Raw genomic sequence first — 19,813 nt, 5'->3', positions numbered from 1 at the left:
TTGTTTGGGTTATTTATGTTTTGCTGATTAGTACAGTTTTTGCCATTTGTTTTTACCGCACTGCAATCTGCATGTTCATTATGAAAGTGAAAAATGATGAGTAGAACCATGTAAGAGGATGCAAATAGAGAAGCACCATCCGCAGTGGAAAGAGGCATAGAATGTGTGTGTGATGGGGAGGAGGGGGTCGGAATCTGAATAGACAAAGAACTATCTCCATTCACTCTACATCAGGGCCTCCTCACAGGAGCTCTACTCCTCCCCGCTCCCTGCACAGTCTGGTCACTCCCTCCCCATCCATCAGCCATCCCAATGCTCTGTGTTGTGCAGAGCCCCCTCCTCAATCTTTGTTCTCTCCCCTTCCTGCTCTGGCCAAGCCACTGCCCACCCTACCAGTGTTAATAACCTCCAGGTGGGGCCTGCAGTTGAAAAAATAATAACAACAATATAACATTTGATTTATATACCGCCCTTCAGGACAACTTAATGCCCACTCAGAGCAGTTTACAAAGTATGTTATTATTATCCTCATGAGACAATTGCCCTGTGAGGCGGGTGGAGGTGAGAGGGCTCTGAGAGAGCTGAGACTGACCTAAGGTCACCCAGCTGGCTTCAAGCGGAGGAGTGGGGAATCAAACTCGGTTCTGCTGATTAGAGTCCTGCTGCTCTTAACCACTACATCAAACTGGGTCTCAAGATGGAGAACTGTAACCGCAATCAATATTTATAATGCTCCCAGTCAGGAGAGGCATACTCAGGGCCTAACTTCTTGTCACAAAGTCACTCACAATGACTTGCAGAGGAAGGGAAATCTCCTCCCCAAATGGTGTGTGGCAGCTGCTGCCAAAGTAATGTTTTTAAAAATCTCACAGCCAATCAAATCTCCAATGGCCAATTAGAAGGCTTGCTGGGCAAAAGCCTCACTTGGCCCTGGCCATTGGATGGGCACCAGGGAAGGTTCTGCATGCTCCATGGCCCCCACGGAGACCACATTGGGGCTCCCTGCCTTAACATATCTGTGTGTCCTAGTTTGGCTGCTTTCATGATCATGGGTAGCAACAACGGGAGAGTATCACGGTAAAGGATAAACAAAAGCAATAGTAACCATGAAAAACTTACAAATTTACATTGAACGAATCAATAAATAATGTGCCGCTCATTTAATGTCCAACTCCATGGAAGTGTATATAAAGCAGGGCTTTTTTTCAGCAGGAACGTAGGGGAACGGAGTTCCAAAACCGCTTGAAAATGGTCACATGGCTGGTGGCCCCGCCCCCTGATCTCCAGACAGAGGGGAGCTTAGATTGCCCTCTGTGCTGCGGAGGACAATCTAAACTCCCCTCTGTCTGGAGATCAGGGGCGGGGCCACCAGCCAAGTGACCATTTTCTCCGAGGGCAACCCACTGAGTTCCACCACCTCTTTTCCCAGAAAAAAAGCCCTGATATAAAGTAAATTTAAACAAGAACCAGCACTTATTAATCAACTGTCCAAAATAGATAGAACATCTTAATCATAAAAATGTGCAAGTGTAGACTCATTCAGATAGATGATACAGCTAGAAGACTTCCAATAGAAACATTGGGAAAGAGTTATAAGTAGAGACATATAGTCTCTTAATTTTGGAAGTGCCAGTGCCTATAAATATCCTAGTAGAGTATGCCAGAAGAAACAAGTTAACAATATATGAAACATAAACAGGTCATAAATAGATCAATGCAATGCATAGAATGTACACAAGTTTCTCATACTGCTTCATCCAAATAGAACAAGAACATGTAATGATTATAAGGCAATAGTTATGGGCGTGTTGTATCAGCAACACCAATTGTTCCTACCAATTTACAGTAAAGGAAGCAAAAAGTATTCGGTTTGCAATAGGTGTGGGCGTGGTGTTCCAGCTAGAACAACTGGAACAACTCGCTCACACCTGTTGCAAGCTGAAGAATTTTTTATTCCTTTGCTGTAAGTTAGTGGGACTTTATGTGGCAAATGTAACTACCCTGAGGAAAACAGCCTTTGAAATGGCAAGAATGACACCCGTCTGGTATAGTCACAAGGATGAACTAAGAATTTAAACAGGACGTCTATGGACTCTCGCCTTATGGAAATCTGAATGGGTCTACACTTGAGTAAGCATCTGCACTTTGTATGATTGAGATTCCTATATATTTTGGACAGCTGATTAATAAGTGCTGGTTCTTGTTTAAATGTACTTTATATATACTGTCAGAGAGTTGGATGTTAAATGAGCCGGCACTTTATTTCTAATTCAGAGTCATGCGGAGATTTTTTTTTTATTTGTTCAATGCAGGTTTTTTTTCAGCTGGAACGCGGTGGAATGGAGTTCCGGAACCTCTTGAAAATGGTCACATGGCTGGTGGCCCCGCCCCCTGATCTCCAGACAAGAGGGGAGTTTAGATCCGTCTGGAGATCAGGGGGCGGGGCCACCAGCCATGTGACCATTTTCTCCGAGGGCAACCCACTGAGTTCCACCACCTCTTTTCCCAGAAAAAAAGCCCTGGTTCAATGTAACGTAGTAAGTTTTTCACGGCTACTATTGGTCTTGTTCATGATCATAGGGGCAGGGAACGCATTAGAAAGAGCACGAAGACTATCTAGGCAATCCACAGCAGGAAAGGACGTATAGCTCTATTTAGCAGAACTGTATTGTGAGGCTCTTGTGTCGCACACCTAAGAGAGGAAGGACACACATTTCTACATTCTTTCTTACGGTCAGTTACATAAATGGGTTTGGTGAGGTTGGCTTCAGACCACATTGCTGGGAACTGAAAAAGGATCTCTGGCCAGAATGACCAAGGAAAGGGAGGGGGGTTGCTCTTGCAACACAATTTGCATCATTTGTGGTCGGAATAGTCAGAGAAACTGAAGTTCCCCTTCCAAAGCTAGAAAGCCTGACTTTCTGGAATGGTCTTGCTTGTCTCCCAGCTGGCTTCTCTCTAAATTTCTAGGTAAAACAACACCAAAGAAGAAGAATGGAGGACGAAGAGGGATATATGGCCATCGACCTATCAAGAAGAGAGAGCTACATGCGACCCACCCCTGAAAAGACGCACGGTATTGGTCTGTAGGAGCCAATGTGGCTTTAACTGGCTTGCAAGAGTAATGCTGGAAAGGGGTGGTTCATTTTTATTTGTATTTTTAAGCATGTCTAATATCTTACTGCTTCTTTCATACCAAAGTTGTGGGTGCTGCTAGTGTTCTCAGTATTTATACAGCATTAATCTTCAGCGATTGAGCTCTGATGTGACTGGGACATACCGTGTTACTCCGGGTCCCTTATTACCTCAGAGAATAAGGAAACATTCTGCACAAGAGACCACGATCTTTCTCCTCATGGGGCAGAGAGAGCAAAACAGCAGCTTTCGCCAACCCTTGTTGCTTCTGTATCCTCCAAATGGAGTTATGCTTTTTCATGATTAAACTTAATTCCACAGATACCTCTTCCAAAGTCCAGTGCTGGAAAATCACGCTAGGGACTTTTCTAACAGGGAGCATTGCTCTGAACATAACCGTAATTGCTATTCTTATAGGTAGGTTTGTATTATCTCTCTTAATTTTGTGAAATTTTGCCCATCACTTTATCCCCATGCAGTGTTTTTGGGAGAGTAAGTGTGATGTAGTGGTCACAGTGTCCAGGTAGAAATAGGAGATCTGGATTTAAATCCCGATTCTGCCCATGAAAGCTTACATGGTGATGATGGGACAATCACTCTCTCAGCCCAACCTACCTTGCAGGGTTGTTGTGAAGATAGGGAGGGGAAACCTGTCTATGTTGCCTTTTTTAGAGGAAGGATGGGACAAATATGTGATATGGAAGCTGAACTCAAAGAAGGCCAACCAGGTGGTTGGAGTACACTCTATACAACTCACTTTTAAGGGACTGCTGTAAAATGTGAGAGACAGACTCAACAGGCTACTTTATGTTGTCCTGAAGAGGGCCGTTTCCAGATGGCTCACTTTCACCCGGAACGTCGCACCTCGTTGCGGTGAAAATGTGAAATATCACATTTCCTCTCGCGAGTTTTGCACGACGTCGCACAAAACTCGCGAGAGGAAATGCGATATTTCGCATTTTCACCGCGACGAGGCACGACGTTCCAGGTGAAGGAAAGCCATCTGGAAATGGCTGAGGTCTGGAGAAAAGCTCATCTGACTGTTGGTAGCTCCTTGGACATGCTTTTATTTTTCTGAGGTGAAAGTTAATTAGCAGCTTGTATCCCTTTGAAATATTTCACCACCCCATCTAAATTTTTTTGAGATTTATGTTGCGAGTCAGCCCACATAGAAAGTTCCAGTATCATGTTAACAGCTCTTCCGATATCTTGAACAGATTAGAAGACGGAAATAATGCTGGTCTCCACTTTGTGTACCAATTCATTTGCAATCCTAAATCAGCCCTCAAGTGCTCCCCTCTATGGAGATATGCTCAGTCATTTCCTTCCATGCTGCTAAGTCTTCTCTAATTTCAAAAAGCTTTTTAAAATTGCCCATTATTTGACTCGCTGTTTTCTCCTGTTTTTACTGTGGCGTCTGCTGTTTCTAAATATTTTGATTTGAGATATCATGTTTATTACTTTGTTTCTATGCTGTAAATAGTGCTGTGAGCTCTTCTTGTAACTCCGACAAATTTTTATCATAATCATTGTAAAGGAACTGAAGCTTGGAGTAATTGCAGGCACAAAACCTACAGGTATATCTTTCCCCATGTTACACCTCCATGACAGAAAGGAGCTTCACCTGTTGATTTTCTGTATGTTCATAAATAGTTAAAGCACATGTCGGTCGAAACAGCAGTGACAAGAGTTGCTAGATTCCAGTGAGGCAAACTTGTCTGTCTCCTATAAAGAGGAGTCTTGTAGAACCATAGACTAGTAGATTTATTAAAGTATAAACTTCCTTTGGGAAGAGCTTACTTCTTTAACCTGATGAAGTGAAAGTTCAGTCAGCAGAAAATATATACCCATGAGAGAAAGAAAACCACAGTTGTGGCAAACAGTGGGTAAAAAAGGCCCTCAGATAGAAGAAGTACTGGCTGAATGGTAGATCATCTGTTTTGCGGGCAGAAAACTCCACATTAAAGCTCTGGCATCTCCAGGTCAAATGCCATAATTGGTAGGTGCTGGAAACAACCTTTTTCTGCCTGAGGCCCTGAAGGAGAGCTCTGCAGGTCAGAGTTGGTAATATTAAGTGAGCTGGGCTACTGTCTAGTGCCTGCTTAAAGAAAAGGTGGGTTTAAATATGCAATAGATAGACATAACCTTGGCCCAGGGTTGCCAACCTCTAGGTAGTGACTGGAAATCTCCCGGAATTACAACTCATGTCCAGATGACAGATATCAGTTCCTCTTGAGAAAATAGCTCCTTTGGAGGGTGGAGTCTATAGCATTATACCCCGCTCAAGTTCCTCCCCTCCCAAACCCCACCCTCCTCAGACCCCACCATCAAAATCTCCAGGAATTTCATCAACCAGAGCTGGCAATCCTAGCCTTGACCAAATATCATTATGAGAGGTGTGCAATCGTTTGCTCCATTTCTCTGTAAACCTCAAAAAACATGCAAGAAAAACATAGTGGCAGCGACTCACAAGAACAGTAATTGATGATACCACAGTTATGGCTATCTAATTTAAAGAACTATAGCAGCTTAAATAAAGGTGTGACCCTCTGTTTAACTCCCAAACTAATACAATCAACCCTGCTATATTCCAATCTATCAATTTCTAACCGAGTCTTGTTTCTTTGTTGAATGATAGTGACTTTCGGGTTACCAATAGGGTTGGCAAGAGGCCTGGAAAAAAATGTCATGTTCCTTTAACAGAGGCTTAAGGTGTCAGAAAGGGCAGCCAAAGCTTTTCAGGGCATAGTGGTAAATTACATTGCCTGATAAATAACATCCCACCAAGCCTCTGTGAAAGGGACATGGCATATTTTTTGTCCAGGCAGTTGACAAACACACCAGCAGAATGTCTTGGTAGATGAAAGTATTTTTCTGCTGCTGTCTGAATATTGCTTTTTTTGATGCCATATGTGGGGGTGTTTTGGTACAAACCTTTTCTTTTGTCAGCTTGCAATCCCGAGGCCCTGTCTGTCTAATTTTAACAGCAAGGAGGAAGTGGCTGTGGTTGCTGGCTTCCTCCTTCCAATTGCCCTTTCGTGTCTCCCTGTCAATGAAGCAATTAATGTTTTCATTTGGCCCACAGCAGGGAAGAGGGGAGAGAAGAGGGATGACTCAGCTTCTCTGGATGGTAGTGTCATGTTTTCTCCCTTAACCCTGAGGTGTTTTTTCCCCAAAGTTTTTCAGGTGAGAGGCATGCAAGATGGTTCTTGTCAAGGAAACCTTTCCAATTCATGTGATTGGGACTCAGGCACTACAAAAGGTGACTTCCACTCTATTTCCTACAACTTTTACCTCAGGCTTCGTCAGCGCATTTGAATTGGCTAGTCACAGAACTCAAACACAGCATAATCCATGATACTTCTAGAAATCAAGAGCCCTCTTTCCCTAATTATATTTAAATAATTGTGGCGGGGGGGGGGATGATCAGGGGGATCCCCCGTTTATGGTTATAACAATGTATGGACCAGGTAGCTTAAGAATGAGCTTGTTTTATTTAAGGTGGTGCTCATTAGAAGTTAGGAGATGCGTAAGGATGACTGTTTTGAAACTAGATTCAAGTCCAGTAGTATTTTAAAGCCCGATAAGATTACCAGGGTATAAACTTTCAAGAACAATTAAAGCTCCCTTCATCAGATATCTGAAGAAGAGAGCTTTAACTCTTGAAAGCATTTTCACTGGAAAGCTTGTTGGTCTTTAAGATGCTTTGCTGTTCTACTGCAGACCAATATGACTACCCACCTGCAATAGTTTTGAACCTTCTTGACACATTTCTCATGTCAATAATTCAGACAGTAAAATATTCCTAGAGATAAGTGGCCCTGGCAACAGAGTTACAAAAGTTGCTGCCGGTGATGTGAAAGGGGCTGATTTCTTTGACGCCTTGCCTAGTATGACATCAACTTACTTATACCAAGAGAAGCAGGCCTGAACAGGATTCATCTGCAAAGTTGCATCAGTCTTCCCCCAAGCTAAACAGCATCTGCTTAAAACTTCTCCAAAAGCACAATGCCTTCTTGCAATCAGTTACAAATCTCAGTTTCTGCCCCTTTGCTGGCTCCAAAAGCAATACAAGTATTTGTTTACTTACTTGATTTACAATCTGGCTTTCTCACCGAGATTAACGGCAGATTACACAGTATAAATCAATCAAATTTATTATTATTACAATGAACAACATTTGGGACATTTGGAAAAAATGATACAATAGAACAAGACATCTAATAGCAGGACTAGGATTGCAGCAAGCTAAAACAGAGTATTTGACATGATATGTTAAAACAATGCAGAAAATGGTATCTGGTACCAAGTATAAAAACAAAGCAGTCAAAGTAGGATAATACATAACAGCATACAGATAATATGTACTATATGATTCATCCTTTTTTTAAAAGCACCTTACTAAACCGTGTTATTATAACAGAACCCTCTTACCTTTATATCACCTTCCTGGACAGTTCTGTTTTGCATAGTTTGCAAAATGACAGAAATAGGCTCCAGCTATCATTGCTAGTTAAGGACAATTCCTCTAGCCCTCAAAAAGCCGTGGGATGCACATCTGCAAGAAGATCACTAGCTGTCAGAGCACAAGTGATAGGCAAACCTGCTTCTGTCTCTGCAGAAAAAGGAAGGGTTAGATGCAAAATAAGGGGGGGCCCTCTGTACTGAATGTTATGCCTTTCTGCAATACCAACTTGCCTGCTGCTGTAGGGTTCAAGGACAAGGCTGATTCACAATTCCTAGTGCCTTATTCTCAACTTCAACCACAAATAATGATAACAAACATCAGCACTAAGAGCCAAGCTACAAGTGACTTTTTTCATGCGTGGAACACTTGATGGTTTTCGCAAGTTTTCTTGGGAACTGAAGTCCCAGTGTCCTTCTCCTCTCTGTTAGAATTTCTGCCTGAAGAGCCAGAGAAAGCTGGCTACAGCAGCAGCTTTTGCAAATCGTTCCTCCAGTCACAAGCCTGCTCTCAACGATCTTTGGGGGCGGGCAGCTGCAACTTTCTCCCTGGGTGTCCTGCCCAGCTTCACCAACACATCGGCTTTCTCCAGAGCATCTCCCCGGGAACAAGACGCCCAAGGGAGAAAGCTGCAGCTGCCTGCCCCCAAAGATCGTTGAGAGCAGGCTCGTGACTGGAGGAACAATTTGCAAAAGCTGCTGCTGCAGCCGGCTTTCTCTGGCTGTTCAGGCAGCGAATCTAAAAGAGAGGGGAGGGACACTGGAGCTTCAGTTCCCAGGAAAACTTGCGAAAACCATCAAGTGTTCTACACATGAAAAAAGTCACTTGTAGCTTGGCTCTAAGTTTCTCCAACCAGGACACAGCGGCTCCCTGCATTTTAGGTTAGGAAGCAGCAGGCTGAAGAAGACTTAAATAATCTCTCCCCACACACCACAGTCCCAATCCAAATCAGGCCAGCCCACACCTGGTAATCAAGTTCCAAACACAGAACTCCCAGACCACATCTGTCAACCAGCCCTGGGGAACCATGTTGTGTAGCTAGGCCCTTAAAGCTTCCATCCATCTTCTCAATCTGGACCTGTTAACCCTAGAGCTAATTTAGCAAACACCCAGAACTACATTCCATGCCAAACGTTCTGACCTTCTCTTTCTCCTCAGCCTATGTGACACTGAATCCAGCCACTGCTCACCCCCGACTCGTCCTGTCCACGGATCAGAAAACTGTCAGCTGGGGAGAGGAAGAAAAGATCCTTCCCAACAACACAGAGAGATTTGATCGGCGTGTTTGGGTGTTGGGCAACCAGGGATTCGACTCTGGGCAACACTGCTGGGAAGTTGAAGTGAAGGGGAATGGCGAATGGGCTGTGGGGGTTGCCAAGGGGTCTCTGAAGAGAAAAGGTTTACCAGAATTTAGCACTACAGAGGGGATCTGGGCCATTGGGGAGTACTGGGGACTTGGCAACTATTTAGCTTTCACTTCTCCTCAGCATACAAAACTATCCTTTGATAAGAAGCCCCGCAGAATCCGTGTCTCTCTAGACTTTGCCAATAAACAAGTGGAATTTTTCAATGTTGAAACCAAGAAGTCAATCTACATTTTCTCTTCAGTCTCGTTTCCTGGAGAAAAGATTTACCCCTGGTTCCGTGTGTGGGAAGGAACGCAACTCATGCTGCATCCATGAGACGCTGAAATCAATCCCAAAGAAGCTCTTGTAGAACTTCCTAAGCTGTGTGATCTTGGAGGACTCTTTTGTTATTTCTTCTTGAAGAGGTGGTAATGCCAACACCACATCAACCATAGAGGCTTACAATCTGGTTCTGGTTCTGTGACTGAAGGGGCCTCTTCTTGCAATAGGAGTAGGGGGATTTATGCAACTTTCAGTGAAATCCTAAGCAGAGTTACTCCAGTCTAAGACCACTGATTTCAGTTACTCTGTTTGGGATTTCACTGTTATACTGTTTTGGAACTATGCAGTGGGGAGTGTTAAGATTGTGGTCCTGTGTCAAGTGTTTGGAATGGTACAAGATAAATGTTAACTGTTGGAAAACCTTAACTACCACTACTTGATTTCTTTCAAACATTCTTATCTCATCTTCTCTGAAAATCTTCAGGTAATACAAGTATCCTCCATGTCGCCTCCTCCCAACCACCTTGCGAGGTAGGTTAGGGGAGGAGAGATCTGAACATGGGTTTCCTAAGTCCTGTTGTCCATGATACCACACTGGCCCTTATCCATCCTATCAAAGTGGAAAAGTTACAATGGTTGAGGAACACATGGGTCGATGGTTGTGGATTTTCCGGGCTGTATAGCTGAGGAACACATGGGTCGTTTCCTTCTTTGGAGGGTCTTGATCTACCCTGACCTGCATGTCCACTGCTTTCCTTGGTGAGAGCCTATCCCTGTACAGAGACAGCTAATGTGTGCATGAACAATGCATATGTGGGGGGCGGAGACTGTGGCCCCATTCAGTGCTACTATGGGTCTGATAATGTTCAGATAGAAGATGGGGCTCCTAGGCCCACTCCTCCTCATTGCTTGTATATAGATATCATATGCACATACAGGCACACACACACACAGCAATGGCACTCAGCCTGTAATATTAAAGTTTTCTCTTGATTAGGGTTTTCTTTGAATTGCAGGATCTAAGGCAGGGGCAAGAACCAGGGGTCATTTTGTAGAAAAAGAGCTGGAGGAACTAATTAGCATAACTCATTATCTAACCATTAGCATATGCCACACCCCTTGACATCACCTGAAACGTGTCATTAGCATAACTGATTTGCATATGCCACACCCCCTGACATCACCTATCCTGGCTGTTTTGGACCCAATCCTGGCCATTTAGAGCTGATATTGGAACCAAAATGGTAGAAAGGGACTGAAAATGGCCAAAAAGGGGCCCAGAATGGTCAGGATCAGGCCGCTGCTGAGCGAGAGAGTGATCCGCCACCCATCAGAGGCCCGATCCGGGCCGTTTCAGCACCAATCCAGGCCAAAACAGGCCCCAAATGGCCGAGAGTCAGGTGGGCGAGGCCACCTGACATGTGACCTCTTTGGGGAACTACCGGAACTGCGTTCCTGCGCATTCCCCCTCAAAATGAGCCCTGGCAAGAACAATGATAACTACCTTTCCCAAAGCTAGAGTAGAACAACATTTTTAGGTCAGGACAAATGGAAACATCCCCAACTAGTGAGATAGTAGAGTCCAGTAGCACCTTTAAGACTAACTAACTTTATTGTAGCAGAAGATTTTGAGAGCCACAGCTGGGCCGATTCCAGATGGCTAACGTTCATGTGGAACGTCGCGCCTCGTTGTGGGGAAAATGCGAAATATTGCGTTTCCTCACGCGAGTTTTGCACGACGTCGCTCAAAACTCACGCGAGGAAACGCGATATTTCGCATTTTCCCCACAACGAGGCGCGACGTTCCGCATGAACGTTAGCCATCTGGAATCTGCCCTGAAGAGAGCTGTGGCTGGTGGTATCTTTGGATGTGCAGATTTTTTAAGAGTTGGGTCCAGGTTCTCCAGACCCTCTCTTGTTTATGCCACTCTGCTGTTGTTCCCAGAGTTATCCTGGCAAACACAACAGATCACTGTTTCCAAAACACAATTTACAGGATTTCCAGCAGCTTACCTCGCAACATGTACTTTCCAACAATAGGAAAGTCCCTCATATCATGAACACACACACACACACACAGACAGAGGAGCATCAGTTCATCTTCAGTTAGGCTTGTCATTCTGTAATTAGGGTTGCTCCCCCTTCATTTTGCCCTCACAACAACCTTCTGAGGTAGGTTAGCTGAGAATGAGTGACTAGCCCAAGTTTGCCCAGTAAGTTTCATGGCAAGAGGGTATACCTGAGATCCTGAAGAGCTACTGTGTATATTCATGCGATCTGAACACAGTTCTCCCTGAGTCCAATACTCTGAACTACAACACACTGGTGCATGATTCTGCTAATGGTATAAACCGCCAGATAGAAAAAAAATTAGAGTTCAATATCAGTGGATAGTTGCTACCAGGGCTTTTTTTCAGGGGGAACACGGGGGAACGGAGTTCTGGAACCTCTTGAAAATGGTCACATGTCTGGTGGCCCCGCCCCCTGATCTCCAGACAGAGGGGAGTTGAGATTGCCCTATGCACCGCCAAGCGGCGCGGAGGGCAATCTCTACTACCCTCTGCCTGGAGATCAGGGGGCAGGGCCACCAGCCATGTGACCATTTTCTCCAAGGGCAACCCACTGAGTTTCACCACCTCTTTCCCCAGAAAAGAAGCCCTGGTTGCTACTGGTTTTTACTCTCTGTTGCCAACAGCCTGGAGAAGAAATGTCCTGTCTCTTTAATGTATAGGAACGGGCAGCTGAAGCTTTTATGCGCATGTTGATACATCACCTATCCTGGTAAATTAACATCCTATTAAGCCTCTGTTAAAGGGATGGGACAGATTTCTCCAGGCCTGTTGGCGGTTGTAATGAACACCTATCAGAACGGCACTTTTACCTCTGTGGTGAAGGCCTGTATGCCAAGCTCTGTATTTATAGCCAGAACCAATTTAATGCCAGAAATACCAATGATGAGATTCTTGGATGGTATCTCTTGGTATAAACTAGGTTTCAAATGTGCAGCCTAAGTCTATAATAAATGTGCATTTTTCCTAAAAAGTGAATCTCACTGAGATCAAGTGCAGAGGAGTTAGCCATGTTAGTCTGTAGCAGCAAAATCAAAGAGTCCAGTAGCACCTTTAAGACTAACCAACTTTATTGTAGCATAAGCTGAACTGTGATTCTCGAAAGCTTATGCTACAATAAAGTTGGTTAGTCTTAAAGGTGCTACTGGACCCTTTTTAACTGAGATCAAGTAGATTTGTTCCCAGTAAATCATGATGAGACATCCCCCACGGGTCAGTAATGACTCCATGTTTGCACAGGGGACTACCTTTACTTTCAATGTACCTAGGCTTCTCAGATGTCTATGGCTACACCCATCTTCTCTCTGATTGGCTAGGACACAAATACTTTCATGCATCTCCACAGTGTTGTCTAGAAAGGGCTCTTACTGACTGAAGTGGTATTCCATGAATAGACATGCCACTTTGCAATTTGGTTGAATGCATCCCACCTGGTCATCTCTCACTCTCCAATGGCCACACCTCCTTCTTTGATCATGGGTTTTTACAGGCTTAACTGTGATTGGCTGGAAGACTGAAGGGCTGGCTCTAGGCTGCTATCTAAAGCTCAGACAAAGTAAGAAAATTCTGTTGTAGTGGGTTTGCTAGAAAGTGATTTCTGAAGCCTTCACAATGGATGCTGTAAGTTGCATGTATATGGTTTTCTGATATTCTCTACGTAAGTTTTTAAAATAGTGTTTAGTGAAGTCGATTGTATAAAGGAATACCTTATAACTGAGGAGTGCATTATAGGATAGAATAAGCATGGACTGAAGGACTGTCCTTCTAATAAGTAATCTATACTGTATTGATGAAGGTAAAAGTTAGTTATAGGAAGCACTTGAGAGATGAGACTAGTTCTGATGCATTGCTTGTTTTCTCCTGTAGGATTCTAATAGGCTGATTTTCCGCTCCAACACTATCATTGCTTAGCTCTTCTCTTTCCATGGCTTCCCTGAGCTTTCTTCCTGCTTTCTCAAATAAACTCTGAACTGATGTTTCCTGCTGGTACATGGCATAATCGCTTGTTTGCCTTCTATGTGGAATGTATAAAACATTTCAAAAGGTGCCATCTTCTCTGGTTCCGTTTTCTCTGCTGCATTTTCCCACAGTTATTTCCTTTCCTGAAACACCAGGGGCCATTTTAAAAATTGGCAGTAGGTAGATTGTGAAAGCCTTATAATAATATCTGTTAGGCCTCTCCAGCTGATCTCCTTATTCAAGCCCATATCACAGTAGATGGCATTAGGACAGCCTTTGCTGGAGGCTCCCCAAGTATGCACCAGCCCAGCCAGGGCTGCAGAACCACTCCTCATAAGAAGTGCCATCACTAAGTTCATATGAGGGTGGGGGAGCAACCCGGCTTCCTTTGATCATGCCTTGATCCTGCACAATTGAGAACTTTCTCGCCAAGGAACATTCTATATTGTCCTTAATCAGGGTTTTTTTTCTGGGAAAAGAGGTGGTAGAACTCAGTGGGTTGTCCTCAGGGAAAATGGTCACATGGCTGGTGGCCCCGCCCCCTGATCTCCAGACAGAGGGGAGTTTAGATTGTCCTCTGTGCGGCGCAGAGGGCAATCTAAACTCCCCTCTGTCTGGAGATCAGGGGGCGGGGCTACCAGCCATGTGACCATTTTCAAGAGGTTCTGGAACTCCGTTCCACTGTGTTCCAGCTGAAAAAAAGCCCTGCCTATAAGTATGGGTTAACTATAGCACAGGGCTCATTCTAGGCAGCTACAACAGACACTATAACATACTTCTACTGTGTGATTTCATTGGTCTGTACTGCCTACCCTGGTGGGCTGTAGTTACATCAAGAAACCCTTTGTTACAAGCATCTGGAATGTACCCTTGTATATAAAGGTATTACTATTTTTCAAACTATGTATATGTAGTGATTAATAAAACACAATTCCTTTAAAAGCATTACTGAATTCATAGTTGCTGTTTGTCATGTATTTCTTAATCAACAGATACTAATACAACTACCATCATGCAGAGGTCTGCATAAATATTTTGCAGTTTAAAAGGAGTCTTTATACTTAAAAGTTGGGAACCACTGCTCTAGCCCTTCTTGTTGCTGAGACGTACCTTTCCTATCCTGTCTCCATAACACAAGGGAGGCTAGAGACTTTGTTGAAAAAAAATAATAAAGTAGAAAATTCAAAGGACCTAGTAGATAATTTTAGTGATCTAGATTTAGTGATCTATTGCTGATCCTTGACAAACAAACTTTAAAAGGCCTGCTGGGGTGAAGGAATACTGGCCAAGGAGAACTGGTTGGGAAAGTGCAAGAAAACATCCATCCACCCATTGATGTTGTGTTGCAGCAGCAATGGGAAAACTGCAGGGGGTTGCCCATGGGAAAGACCCCAAAGAGTAGCTGGAAGTCCATGGAGCAAGTATTGTTTGATGTTTAAAACTCTATGAAGTGCCCTATAAACTAGTGTACTCTATGAAGTGCCCTATAAACTAGTGTAAACTATTAACTAGTGTAAAATGTGCACAAGCTGCTTCCTGTGAGGACCCAGGTCTTCCAGCATGCATGCGGTGTATTGCTAGGAATCGGCTGTAGAGCTCATGAAAATTCTTGGTGCAGTAACCTTTGCGGCTGTTGTTTGGGATCCTTGTGCTAACCTAGGTGGAGCCCCTTCCTTCCTTTTCTGCTGGAAGGTACATACTCTCTTCCTAACTTCTGTTTGTTGTTCTTTAAGAAACTGGTCATCTCCCACCTGAAGATCAAGGCTGGACAATGCCTCAAAGTCAAGGGGTGTGTGATGCCAGAGGCAAAGAGGTTTGTACTGATAGAACAGTAAGTCTTATTGGAGGATGGCATGGTGAGCGGGGGCGGGGCGGGGAACGAGTCTAGCAATGATGATCGATTACACATTGGGACAAAGGCCAGGGAATGCTTCATTCCTCTGATACAAAACAGATCGCATCCCTCATAACTTTCTTTTGTGTATGTGTGCAACTAGCTTTGCTGTCAACCTTGGTCGGAATGGCTCAGATCTGATTCTTCACTTCAACCCTCGCTTCAGTTGCCATGGAGATACCAGGACCGTTGTATGTAACTCCATGGCAGGCGGCGAGTGGGGTGAGGAGCTGCGAGAGTCTCTCTTCCCCTTCCAGCAGGGAGAAGAAACCAAGGTGGGTAGAAGAGTCCAGTGCAGAGAAGCTGAGGGTGAAGCTACAAGTGACGAATGACACTTGAACGGCAAGTGTATTTCTCCCTGTTCACTTGCCCTCCACTCAATCCACTTGCCGTTCAAGTGTCATTCGTCATGTGTAGCTTGGCCCTTGCACTCCACTCAATCCACTTGCTGTTCAAGTGTCATTTGTCACTTGTAGCTTGGCCCTGAGACTGGAAATCTTGACCATAAATATGGGGGGCGGGGATAACATCATGTCATTCACAACTCTGGTTTCTGTTTAACCGCTGCCACATAATATGGGGCATGTGAAAAGTTACAGGTTAACACCCTGTTTCTAGGCATCTATTGCTGTATATAGGCATGTCGCTGTTTGTTAGTTGCTTCCAAGAGAATCTCTTTTGGCTAACATGAAGAAAGCTTAGACCCCGCTCATTTTGACTACTTTTGGGGCAAAGCGATGTCATCTTGCGTGTACATGTAAGGAGGAACTTGATCTGCTCTTAATGGTCAAATGAACATTTAGTGTATTTCTGCTGGTGTTAATAAAAAATATTGTACCCTATTGGGAAAAGTTGTTTGATATACATGTGAATCAGTGTAGTGGTTACCATGTCAGATTAGGATGTGGGAGACCCAGGTTTGAATCCCCACTGTGCCACGGAAGCTTGCTGGGCCACTTGCACACGCAGCCAGACCTACCTTGCAGAGTTGTTGTGATGATAAAATGGAGGAAAGGAGAATGATGGAAGCTGCTTCCGGTCCCCCTTGGGGAGAAAGGTGAGATATAAATTAAGTAAATAAAATACTAAAGGCCCATTTTACAACTGGTAATGAATACGCGAGAAGCAGACAATGGCAAACCACCTCTGTTAGTCTCTTGGCTTGAAAACCTCACCAGAGGGTTGCTGTAAGTTCGCTATGACTTGATGGTACTTTCTTCCACCACCAGTAAATATGTAAAACTGAGTTGGCCCAGAATTGATGACCAAGACCTAGTTAGGACTGCAGCTGTTTAAAGAAGTGTCCTTTTAATAGATGCTTATCAAGATATATATACCTGCACATCCACACACTACAAAACCTTCAGTTGCTTATTTCCACACATGAATCCTTTTTTCAAGGGACAGGATATTTTTCTCCAGGTCTGTTGGCAACTCTGAACCTACTTATTTGGTATAGAGGTGTGGGGGGGGGGCGGAGAAGGGGGGCTGTATCCTTGGCCAAGAGAAAGGAAGAAATCCAATATTCTCTCAGGGAAACTAAAGAAGTTAACTCCTTTACATCTCTCCTTAGATCTCCATCTCCTTTGATGAAAAAGAGGTGAAGGTGAAACTTCATGGGGACCAGGAGCTCAAGTTCCCCAACCGGCTGGGGCTAGAGTCTGCTGAATTCCTCTCTGTGGATGGAGACTTTAGGATCAAATCCCTCAAATTTGACTGACTTCAGTTGTGCCCTGTTCTAGTAGAAGATATGCAAATAAATAAAAAACTTCTTGGTCATGTTTTTGTCTCCTGCTTTCTGGCACAGTTGCTGTTAGCATGTAAATGTACTTACTGAAGAACAGGTATACAGAGAAATTGGAGAGATGCCATTGTTAATTCCTGACAGGTGAACTCACAGGCTAACCCAGCACTGGCTACCTTTAACTACAATACTAAAAATACAGATTAGTAATCTGGGAAGCTAAACTATATGACCAGCTAATTAAGTACACCAAAATGCTTTCTTGTAACATGAATCAGCTAGGACAGAAGTAGTGTTCCTCAACATGCCTCTTCTTGAAACATGAGCCTTTGCCTGAGATCTTTAGCTGGTACGGCTACACTTCTGAAGTCCCCTTTAGCATAGGGGCCCTATACCTGTTATGAAGAATTAAATGAATAGCAAGTATGTTTTCCCCTCATGTACCTTGCGTGGTTATATCCTATAACATCATTGTCTTAGTGGGTTTCTGATGACTCACATTTATCCTGGTGCGTCTGCACGGGCTCACCAGGATAAAAGTGCACCCTGGAACACCGCCTCTGGAGGGTGCCGCTGGTGGCGGATGGCCAGGCAAGTCTGCCTGGCCCTCTGCCGCCAGGCTACATAGCCCAGCTGGAGGAGGAGGGCAGAGCAGGAAGAGCGATACGCCTGCAAGCCCTGGTGGAGCCAGAGCGACGGGGCGGAGGTGAAGTGTCCGCCACCCTCTGAGTCCTGCCAGAACCAGGCTGTGCCTCTCGTGGTGGAGTCGGGCCAACGGGGCAGAGGCAAAGTGCTCACCACACTTGGAGACCTGCCGCGCCGTTCTTGGCGGAGCCAGGGTGCACTGGGCTACAGCCTCGGTGGAGCCAGGGCTCACAGGGCTACACGCGTGTCACCCCCTGCATCTTAGCCCTTCCCAAACCCCTCTTGCCCCTCCACCTACCAATCCTTCCCAGACCCCCCCCCCGACTCTATAATTCTGTGGCCAGACATGGTAGACACAGTCATCTGAGGCTTGTTATGAAGGAAATGTGCATAATTGAATCTATGTGACTGAAGCTGTTGCCAAGTCCCTTGTCCTCCTCAGAAAGCACCTGTTCCTTATTGAGTCTAGATGTTTATCTTTATTCCTCTGAAACCATGGTACCCTCAGGGACACCATTAAGAACACAGACAAAAGTCACACAGCAGTATGCCTGACACTGTCATTTTGAACTTTAATGTCATCCATTTCCTTTTGTTTATCAGGGTGTCTGCCTCCTGGGGCCTGTTAAAGGCTTTTGTATGCTTCAATGTGGATTGTGAAGAACAAGATGATAAGTGAGGCAAATTACTGTAATTATATTAAGTTTTTTAAAAAGATAATATGGGCGGGTGTTTTGAAAAATAACACATCAAAACTTGATCCAAGTAAGCCTCCAGGGCTTTTTTCTTAATTTGAACTCTTGTTGACACAGGTGAGGGTTGCTGCTGAAATCACCCGTTTTTATCAGTGTGCATTCAATGGAGCCATATTTATATGTGAGCTGCATATGCCACTTTAGTTTTCATGGGATCCCCTAAAGAATTGTAGGATTAGATTTTGGAAAGGGTACTTTGAACCGTATTAGAGATCGCTATGTCTTTGTACAGAAATATCAGGATTCTGTGCAGAGAAAGAGAGACTGCTAAACCATCTTAAATCTGTGGTGTAAATTAGCCTCAGGATCAAAAGTCACTAAAGATAATTTCAACACAATAGGCATGCAAATGAAACCAAATCCCACCAAGTGACTTTGGGCCCCTCACACACTCTCAGCCTAACCTACCTCACAGTATTGTTGTGAGGATAAAATAGAGAAGAGAATGATGTAAGTTGATTTGGGTCTCCATCCCAGAGAAGGGCAGAGTATACAGTAAACAATAATAAATGAATAGCTGTTGCTCAGGTTTTACCTTTACCTGAGCATGGAACCCATGCTCAGAGCTGATACACATGTTATAAAGTCCTTCTGGCCACCATAAGGACTATCAAATGTGCCCTGGAGTTTCCCCATGAACTGAATTCCCAGGTGAGTGTGCACCTAGTAGGACCAAAACATGTGGGGAAGGGGGCATAAGTATTTCTACCCACACTGTTGCCTGAGTTGAAATGGTCCCAGGAAAGTCACTCTTGCCTTGTGAAGGATGTTTCTCTTGTATAGTAAGTTTTCCTGACAGGGCAAATGGTGTCTGAGGTAATTTCAGCTTAGGAAAATGGTATTGAGGAAAAGGATAGCCAGGGACAGTTAAAACCAGTTGAGAAACACAAAGCATACTATGCTAAAAAACAAGCCAGTTGATTAGAACCTTACTTAGGCTATGATCTTGAATGCCTAATCTGTTACTGTCTAGAGCAGGGGTCCCCAACATGGCCTCTGGATGTCATGACACACTCTTGGTGTTCACCAAATATTTTTAGAAAGTGAGTGGGAAATGCCAAAGAATCATAGGGTTGGCACAATGCAGGAACTTCACAACTACCCCCCCCCATCTTCCCCGGTGACCCCCTGCTCCATGCCCAGAAGTTGGAGGAACACCTCCAGGATCCCTAGCCAAACTGGCCAGTGGAAAACGGCTACCCGATCCCAAGGTGACGATTGGCATTACCCTGGGCATGTAAGAAGGGCCACGGAAATCAAGCACTGATGCAGCCCCTACTGCCCTTCCCCTCACGATCTGCCCAGGTTCACAGATGGTATGGCCATCTAGCCTCTGCTCAAAAACCTCCCAAAAAGGAGAGCCCACCACCTCCCAAGGAAGCCTGTTCCACTGAGGGACCACTCTGTCAGGAAATTCTTCCTAATGTTTAGCCAGAAGCTCTTTTGATTTAATTTCAAGCCACTGGTTCTGGTCCAAACTTCTGAGGCAGCGGAAAACAAGGCGGCTTGGGTTGCTTTG

At 44.5% G+C, this 19,813-nt stretch overlaps 2 protein-coding genes across 2 annotated transcripts; both read left to right on the top strand.

Annotated features, from left to right (window-relative positions):
- The first annotated feature begins 2,516 nt into the window (after positions 1–2,516).
- Positions 2,517–10,431, top strand: LOC129327439 (E3 ubiquitin-protein ligase TRIM7-like). The gene is made up of 5 exons (XM_054976089.1): positions 2,517–2,537; positions 2,971–3,076; positions 3,457–3,552; positions 6,314–6,397; positions 8,759–10,431. The coding sequence occupies exons 2-5, from the start codon at positions 2,995–2,997 to the stop codon at positions 9,280–9,282; spliced, it is 786 nt and encodes a 261-aa protein (XP_054832064.1). The 5' UTR covers positions 2,517–2,537; positions 2,971–2,994; the 3' UTR covers positions 9,283–10,431.
- A 1,957-nt stretch (positions 10,432–12,388) lies between these two features.
- LOC129327441 (16 kDa beta-galactoside-binding lectin-like) lies at positions 12,389–16,929 on the top strand. Its single transcript, XM_054976090.1, has 4 exons — positions 12,389–12,917; positions 14,990–15,069; positions 15,254–15,425; positions 16,724–16,929. The coding sequence occupies exons 1-4, from the start codon at positions 12,909–12,911 to the stop codon at positions 16,868–16,870; spliced, it is 408 nt and encodes a 135-aa protein (XP_054832065.1). The 5' UTR covers positions 12,389–12,908; the 3' UTR covers positions 16,871–16,929.
- Positions 16,930–19,813: the final 2,884 nt, after the last annotated feature.

Source organism: Eublepharis macularius, chromosome 4 (genome assembly GCF_028583425.1).
Source record: "Eublepharis macularius isolate TG4126 chromosome 4, MPM_Emac_v1.0, whole genome shotgun sequence".
In the NCBI taxonomy this organism is placed as follows: domain Eukaryota; kingdom Metazoa; phylum Chordata; class Lepidosauria; order Squamata; family Eublepharidae; genus Eublepharis; species Eublepharis macularius.
The sequence above is the reverse complement of the archived record's forward strand: the minus strand, read 5'-3'. Positions and strand labels throughout refer to the sequence as shown.

Bases quoted from the DNA above. Each gene is read 5' to 3' on its own strand.
- LOC129327441 (XM_054976090.1), top strand. The intron at 15,070-15,253 runs GTTTGTACTGAT...GTGTGCAACTAG, and splicing joins GTGATGCCAGAGGCAAAGAG to CTTTGCTGTCAACCTTGGTC. The intron at 15,426-16,723 runs GTGGGTAGAAGA...ATCTCTCCTTAG, and splicing joins AGCAGGGAGAAGAAACCAAG to ATCTCCATCTCCTTTGATGA.
- LOC129327439 (XM_054976089.1), top strand. From the start codon at position 2,995: ATGGAGGACGAAGAGGGATATATGGCCATCGACCTATCAAGAAGAGAG. The intron at 3,077-3,456 runs GTATTGGTCTGT...TTAATTCCACAG, and splicing joins CACCCCTGAAAAGACGCACG to ATACCTCTTCCAAAGTCCAG. The intron at 6,398-8,758 runs GTGACTTCCACT...CTTTCTCCTCAG, and splicing joins GGACTCAGGCACTACAAAAG to CCTATGTGACACTGAATCCA.